Source organism: Canis aureus, chromosome 27 (genome assembly GCF_053574225.1).
Source record: "Canis aureus isolate CA01 chromosome 27, VMU_Caureus_v.1.0, whole genome shotgun sequence".
NCBI classification, from domain to species: domain Eukaryota; kingdom Metazoa; phylum Chordata; class Mammalia; order Carnivora; family Canidae; genus Canis; species Canis aureus.
The window spans coordinates 11,089,488-11,096,755 of record NC_135637.1 but is presented as its reverse complement, the minus strand read 5'-3'; the positions used below and the strand labels follow the sequence as shown (position 1 = coordinate 11,096,755).

The 7,268-nt window shown below is 49.5% G+C and overlaps 1 protein-coding gene across 5 annotated transcripts in view; it reads left to right on the top strand.

Annotated features, from left to right (window-relative positions):
- Positions 1-1,469: 1,469 nt before the first annotated feature.
- Positions 1,470-7,268, top strand: part of TMEM120B (transmembrane protein 120B) — a 48,114-nt gene continuing 42,315 nt past the window's right edge. For 2 of the 5 annotated variants that reach the window (XR_013366482.1, XR_013366481.1), the window contains exon 1: positions 1,470-1,658. Coding sequence is in view for 2 of the 5 variants with exons in the window: in XM_077875498.1 (XP_077731624.1) it covers positions 1,590-1,658 (69 nt within the window). In the remaining 3 variants the exon portion in view is untranslated. The remainder of the gene's footprint in view (positions 1,659-7,268) is intronic. The other 3 variants (XR_013366480.1, XM_077875498.1, XM_077875497.1) reach the window with 3 other exon arrangements.

The window sequence follows — 7,268 nt, the reverse complement described above, 5'->3', positions numbered from 1 at the left end:
ATTTATTTATTGAGACACACACACACACACACACACAGAGAGAGAAGAGAGAGAGAGGCAGAGACACAGGCAGAGGGAGAAGCAGGCTCCATGCAGGGAGCTTGACGTGGGACTCGATCCCAGTCTCCAGGATCAGGCCCTGGATTGAAGGTGGTGCTACACTGCTGAGCCACCCAGGCTGCCCAAAAGTACAGAACTTTTTTTTTTAAAGACTTTATTTATTTATTCATGAGAGATACACACACACACACAGAGGCAGAGACACAGGCAGAGGGAGAAGCAGGCTCCATGCAGGAAGCCGGAGTGGGACTCCATCCTGGGTCTCCAGGATCAAGTCCTGGACAGAAGGCGGTGCTAAACTGCTGAGCCACCTGGGCTGTCCCCTAGGACTTCTTTTCTTTTTATTTTTTGGTAAGTAGGCTCCATGTCCAATGTAGAGCTTGAACTCAGGACTCTGAGATCAAAAGTTCCATGCTCTATCCAGTGAGCCAGCCAGCTGCCCCCAGCAGCCCTAGGAAATTAATACAGGTGTCACTATAACTAAGGCTTGAGGGATCCCTGGGTGGCGCAGCGGTTTCGCGGCTGCCTTTGGCCCAGGGCGCGATCCTGGAGACCGGGGATCGAATCCCACATCGGGCTCCCGGTGCATGGAGCCTGCTTCTCCCTCTGCCTATGTCTCTGCCCCATTCTCTCTCTCTGTGACTATCATTAATAAAAAAAAAAAAAACAAACAAACAAAAAAACAAACAAAAACCTAAGGCTTGAATGATGAGAAAAAGGCAACCATATGAAGATTTAGAGGGAATGTTCCATGCAAGGATAGGAAGAGAAAAAAGTGTCTGGGAAGTACTGATCCAGGGGGCTGAGATAGGAGATGTCACTGGGAAGGGAGGCAGGGACAGATCCTACGTCCATGCAGGGAAGGAGAGGCAATGGTGTCACATGAGCAGCAGACACTGCTGTCGAGAGTCGCGCAGAATCTCTCGCAGGGGACTATGCAGATGACAGGAGTCTAGATGTATTAGTTGCAGTAAGTCATGACACGGTGAGACGTCGGGTCCCTCTCTGCCCTTCCCCTCCCTGCCTGGCGACCTTGCTGGATGGTCAATGTCAGTTCTAGCATTACAGGCCATTGGCTTTGGCTCTGTTCAGGCAATGAATGCCGAGAGTGCTGAGCTCTCAGCTCCCCCAAATCCTCCTTCCTCCCGACTCCGGACATGCCAAATAAACACGATCTTGTGCAAATGCAGGGCGGAGAAGTTCCCCAGCGTCAACCAGGAGACACTGGAAGGGCAGCAGCACCCGCCAGGAGACGGCAACCGAGACCGCCGAGACCCGAGGACCACAGCGGTCTCGCGGCGGGCGCGCGGGGGCGGAGCCGGCGGAGGCGCGTGCGCATGCGCGGGCCGCCTCCGGCGAGGGGGTGGGGCGGGGCCGGGGCGGGGGCTGTGACGTCAGGTGCGCGCGTGGCTCCGGCTGCGCAGGAACAGCTGGTGCCTCCGAAGGCGGCGGGCGAGTGGCTGCGCTGGGGTGCCGGTGTCCGCCCGCGCCCCGCTGCGGGAGCTGCCGCCGCCTCGCATCGCCGCGCCATGTCCGGCCAGCTGGAGCGCTGCGAGCGCGAGTGGCACGAGCTGGAGGGAGAATTTCAGGAACTGCAGGTAGGGCCGGGCCACCTGGTCGCGCAACTCTGCTACCTGCGGTGCGGTGCCTTCCCCTTCCTGCTTCCCCAGCCGGCGCGGTGGGGATCATCAGGGTCCAGGGCGGTGCCCCTGGCTGGGCACCAGGGGCTGGTGGTCCGCGTGGGCCAGCACCCTCCTAACTGCCAGCACTTCAGTTCTTCATCCACTTGGGGCGCCCGGTCCTAGACCCCCATTACCCCGCCTTCGCACCGGCTCTGCTCCGCACACCTCCTCCTCTGCAGAAAGTTGGTCTGTGGCCTCTGAGGGGAAGTTCCAGGTGTGTCATATGGGGCAAGCCTGAGGGGACAGATTTGTCCTGGGTTTCACAAAACAGCCCAACCCCCACCTCGGCAGGGGTCTCCCCTAACCTCACCCCGTCCACCTGCTTTTGGCAGCTCAGCTTCTCTATTCTGGTGAGGTAGCCCTCTCTTCTGCAACTGCATATTGCGAGATGTGCTTGGGAGCCGTTCACCTTGAACCCCTAGGCTTTGCTTAGGGATTAAGGACCCCTGTTCTGCGTTTTGGGGGCTCTGGTGTCTATGCCCTACTCTCCGCCGCTGCTGCAGACTGTTTGGCCTTGTGGATGACATCTGTCAGTTCTGACAGCTGGTTTGCCCCCGTCAGTGATAGAGGCTGCTCAGAGCCCTCACCCATCTGGCCCAGAACTTTACACCGGATAGGATGAGGCCAGATGTAAGAGAGGCCCCTTGAGAGAATGACATTGCCCCTGTGGGGTCCTGGCCGGAGGAGTTGTTCTTGCAAGGAGGTTCAAAGAGGTCCCAGCTACCAACTCAGGTGACTAGAGACACCTCATTTGAAACCTTGGCATTGGCCAAGAAGGACTTCTGGAGCGCTTCTGGGGATGGAGCTTTTTTCTTCTCCAGCTACTAGATTGTATTTGTTTTCTGTGGAGTTGGGCTCTGTTTGCCAGAAATCACATTGCACAGCCTCACCCCACTTCTTCCTATCCTCAGCTGGAGCAATGACATGGAGCTCTTATCTGCAGTTGGTTGGCCTCTTACAGTGTCCACAGGAGGGGAGAGGATTTTGTCTATGATGGGTCTTCTAGACATGAGGCAATAGACCTTGATGTTTAAAGAGAGGGGTGCTGCAGAGATGGAGCAGGAAGGTAGAGGGGTGGGGTCTGTTTTAAGCATGAGCAGAGAATAACGTAGGCCTTTTTTGGCCTGTGGGGCACGTGTGGGTTGGTGCCCTCTCCTTCAGGTCCAGGGCGTAGGGCTCACCCAGTTCCGAGGGGATCCTTCTGGCTCCAGTCCCATCTAGAAGATTCAGCTGCTTCTTAACACTTTGTCCTATTGGGCTCTCAGATCATGTTCAGCCGTGGAATCATGGAAGGGGTGTTAGGGTTGAGAGTGGGTGAAGAGTTTTACTGTGAGGAGCTTTCTTCCTGAATTGCTTTCCCTTGCCCTGCCTTATACTAGGAGGAGGAGTTGTCTTAACACTTCAGAGCCATTCAGTTAATGCAATCAACAGCAATTAGATAGCTAGTCTTGGCAGGCAGCACTTGCAAAGGAGGCATTTGATTTATGTTCTTACTTCATATCTTTGGGGTTCAGGTGTGTGAGGGACAGAGAGGAATGGAGAATTCTGGATTTTGTCCCCTGGTACACAGCAAGGGCTGTAGGACAGCTGACTGGGGGGTAGGAGGAGCCGTGATGTCACCTGCTCAGTTCTTCAGCAATGGGGGAACTGGAATGGACTGGGCCTTTGGAGAAGAGGGACCCTGCTGGCCTCAGGATTTGGTGGACAACTCCCAGGTCAGAGGCCAGTGACGGATGGAAGGCCACAGAGTCCCCTGTGAGTCAAGGTCATAGACTAGAGCAAAAACATTGTCTATATCTTCAGTTCATAGATGGGAAGCTGAAGCTTGAGAATCTAATTCACTCAACTGGGGTCACACAGCTCTTGAGTGGTAAAGCTGGCACTAGAACTTATTATTCTAAATGCTTAGTTCGGATGTCTCTCATTGTGCTGGGAGGCCCCTCTCTTACCTCCACATCCCCCATAATAAATATGAGAACTTTGAACACCTGAGATGAAAGTTTCTGGGATAGGTGTATAATAAGTAGGGTGTACATCGTCATTGTGTGTGTGTTGGACAGACTTTCAAATACTTTTCAAATATGTATTGGGAAGTCACAACAGGTAGGCAGGTGGAGAGATTGGAACTAGAAAGGAAGGATTTATTATTATTATTTTTTTAACCAGAAAATTCCTGTCTATCTTAGTTTTCCCTATGTCTGCCTCAGAATCTGGGATTGGTGGGTTTCATGTTTGCACCTCTCTGATTATGTCTTTCTTGAGGTCATAGCTAATGTCTCTGTTTCACCTCTCCTTCCCTTTTTCAAATGAGGAGAGGAAAGAGGAAACCTAGTTGTCAGACCCCAGAGGATTTGAAAGGTCTTTGGAATTCCCCGCCCTCTTGGCAAAAGTCAAGTCATAATCTCTAGGACTTTCTTTCTTTCTTTCTTTTTCTCTTTCTTATTTATTTATTTATGATAGGCACACAGTGAGAGAGAGAGAGGCAGAGACACAGGCAGAGGGAGAAGCAGGCTCCATGCACCGGGAGCCTGACGTGGGATTCGATCCCGGATCTCCAGGATCGCACCCTGGGCCAAAGGCAGGCGCCAAACCGCTGCGCCACCCAGGGATCCCTCTCTAGGACTTTCTAGAGGAAAGGACCTGTTTTCTTTCTTTCTTTCTTTCTTTCTTTCTTTCTTTCTTTCTTTCTTTCTTTCTTTCTTTCTTTCTTTTTTTTTTAAAGATTTTATTTATTTATTCATGAGACACACAGAGAGAGAGAGAGAGGTAGAGACACAGGCAGAGGGAGAAGCAGGCTCCACGCAGGGAGCCTGATGTCGGACTCGATCCCGGGTCCCCAGGATCAGGCCCTGGGCCGAAGGCGGCGCCAAACCGCTGAGCCACCGGGCTGCCCGGACCTGTTTTCTTTTGACTGTGATTTGTATCTGCCAGAGCCTCACTAGATTCGGGGGCAAGGTCAAGTGGCTATGGGGACTTTGTTTTCTGGTTGGGATTTCAGCCATGCTGGTGAATTGAGCATCTGTCTGAAACCAGTCCATGTTTGGCCCTGTGGCCTGTGGTATGACCACAGAAGGTCACTTACAGACACCGTGGCAGGTGATTTAATAAACATTTCCTGACTTGCATCACTGGAAACTTGACCCCATCTCTGTCCATCCAGGAAGGAGGTGGCCTGAAGAGGCCTTTCCCTAAACCTGACTTCACAGAAATGCAGGGGCCTGGTAGGCCAGTGTCAAAGATTTTTGGCTTTTCCTACCAATGAAACAGGCAGCCCTCTGGCTGCTGTGTATAGAATAGCTATGAGAGGGACAGGGTAGAAACAAGAAGGTCAGTATTATTTTATTAAAGCTCTATGAAATAGATCCTCTTATCCCATTTTACAGAGAGAAAATCATATACCCAAAGCCACATGTCTTGTATATATTGGAGTCAGGATTCAAACCCAGGCTGTTGAACATCAAGGTCTATACTCTTAACCACTACCTAAGGCAGGTCTGTGCTTTTTGTAGCCTTTTGTTTCTCATTCCTCTTGCGTGGCCTTATGGATCTCTTTCTTTAGAAGTGGGCTGTGTGGAAAGAACCCCTGGCCTGCCCCTGTCTACTACCTGCAAGCCGCCTCTCTGAGTTTGAGTTTCTTTGTCTATAAAACAAAGGCTGACAATAATAGCAACAGTAAGAGCTAACTGTATGATTTATGGATTATTTCATTTAATCTACTTTCTACTGAGGCTGAGAGATGTTAAGTAGCTTGAAAATCATGGGATTTTGGAATTTGAACCCAAGTACATGGTACTGTGTACATCAGATATTCTTTGAGTTCTTAACACAGTGGACTCCCAAAGTATCTTGAGACCCTTGGCTCTGGAAAGAAATATTGAACTTTTGAGGTCTCATTTAATTTGTACAGTGCTTTGACATAATGCATTAGTCAGGATTCTTAGTTGCAAGTGACAGAAACCTCGTTCAGCTGGCTTTAAGCCAAAAAAAGGAGTTTATTGGCTCGTATATTGGGAAGTCCAGTGACAAATGGCTTTAAGTCAGGCTTGATCTTGGCGCTCCAATGATGTCTTTGTGTGTATCTCTGTTTCTTCTTCCCTTTATTTTCTTTTTTTTTTTCTTTTTTCTTTTTTTTTTATTTATGATAGGCACACAGTGAGAGAGAGAGGCAGAGACACAGGCAGAGGGAGAAGCAGGCTCCATGCACCGGGAGCCCGACGTGGGATTCGATCCCGAGTCTCCAGGATCGCGCCCTGGGCCAAAGGCAGGCGCCAAACCGCTGCGCCACCCAGGGATCCCTCTTCTTCCCTTTAAAAAAAAAAAAAAAAGATTTATTTATTTATTTGAGAGAGAGCATAGCAGGGGGAGGAGCAGAGGGAGAGGGGCAAGCCGACTTTGCATTGAGGGCACAGCTTGAGGTGGGGCTGGATCCCATGACCCTGAGATCATGACCCTAGCTAAACCAAGAGTTGGATGCTTAACTGACTGAGCCACCCAGGAACCCCCTCTCTGTTTCTTCTATATCAGCCTTATTGTCAGGCAGTCTCTCCCACGTGTGGTAAAGATGTGCACTGGCAACCCCAGGTTGGCATCTACCAGCTTAGCAAATTGGCAGAAACAGAGCATCTTCCCTGGTAATTCCAGCAGGAGTCCCAGGGCCAACTTTTTGTCCTAACGTGGGTTATATGATTATCCCTTACTTAACCAGCTACTGTGGCACTTATTGGCTGGGCATTGGTTACATGTCTTCCCTGGAGCCTAGGACTGGAATGATATGAAATAAGAATAATCCAGTTAATCCTATAAAGGAAAATGAAAATACTGGTAGTATGGCTGGGTGGCTCAGTGGTTGACCCTCTTTGCCTTTGGCTCAGGGCATGATCCCGGAGTCCAGGGATAGAGCCCCGCATCGGACTCCCTGCATGGAGTCTGCTTCTCCTCCCTCTGCCTGTTTCTCTGCCTCTCTGTGTGTCTCTCATGAATAAATAAGTAAAATCTTAAAAAAAAAAAAATACTGGTAGTAAAAGAAAGAAAGGGATGCTGGACACGCATCTTTTGGAGGGGGGAATCTATATTTGTGATTCCCACACTGTGTCAAGGCACCTTCAAGGAACTGCTTCAAGCTCACAGGGACACTATAGGGTAAAATTAAATTTTCAAGGAAAACACAATGACATCTGCCATACACCACTTAAACTGCTAATTTGGCATAGTTCACACCTGCACGTTAGATCACACTAAATTCTTTTTGATGATATCTTATCTTTGTGAAGTTAGGTTTCTAGTGGTCTGTGATTAGAATCAAGTATTATGTGAAAATCTGTATGGAAAAGAAATGATGGTGACAGTGTCCAATCTGATTCCAAGGTTTGAGAATTTAACACAAAGCCCAATAAGTACACACATCCCATTAGTAAATAATTTTGGTTATTTCAAAATGAAATAAAAATGTTTTTGTCAATTTCTGCATATTCTTTTCCTCAAAAGGCTACTGAGTTGTTAGGACATAAATACTTTTCAGTTATTTGA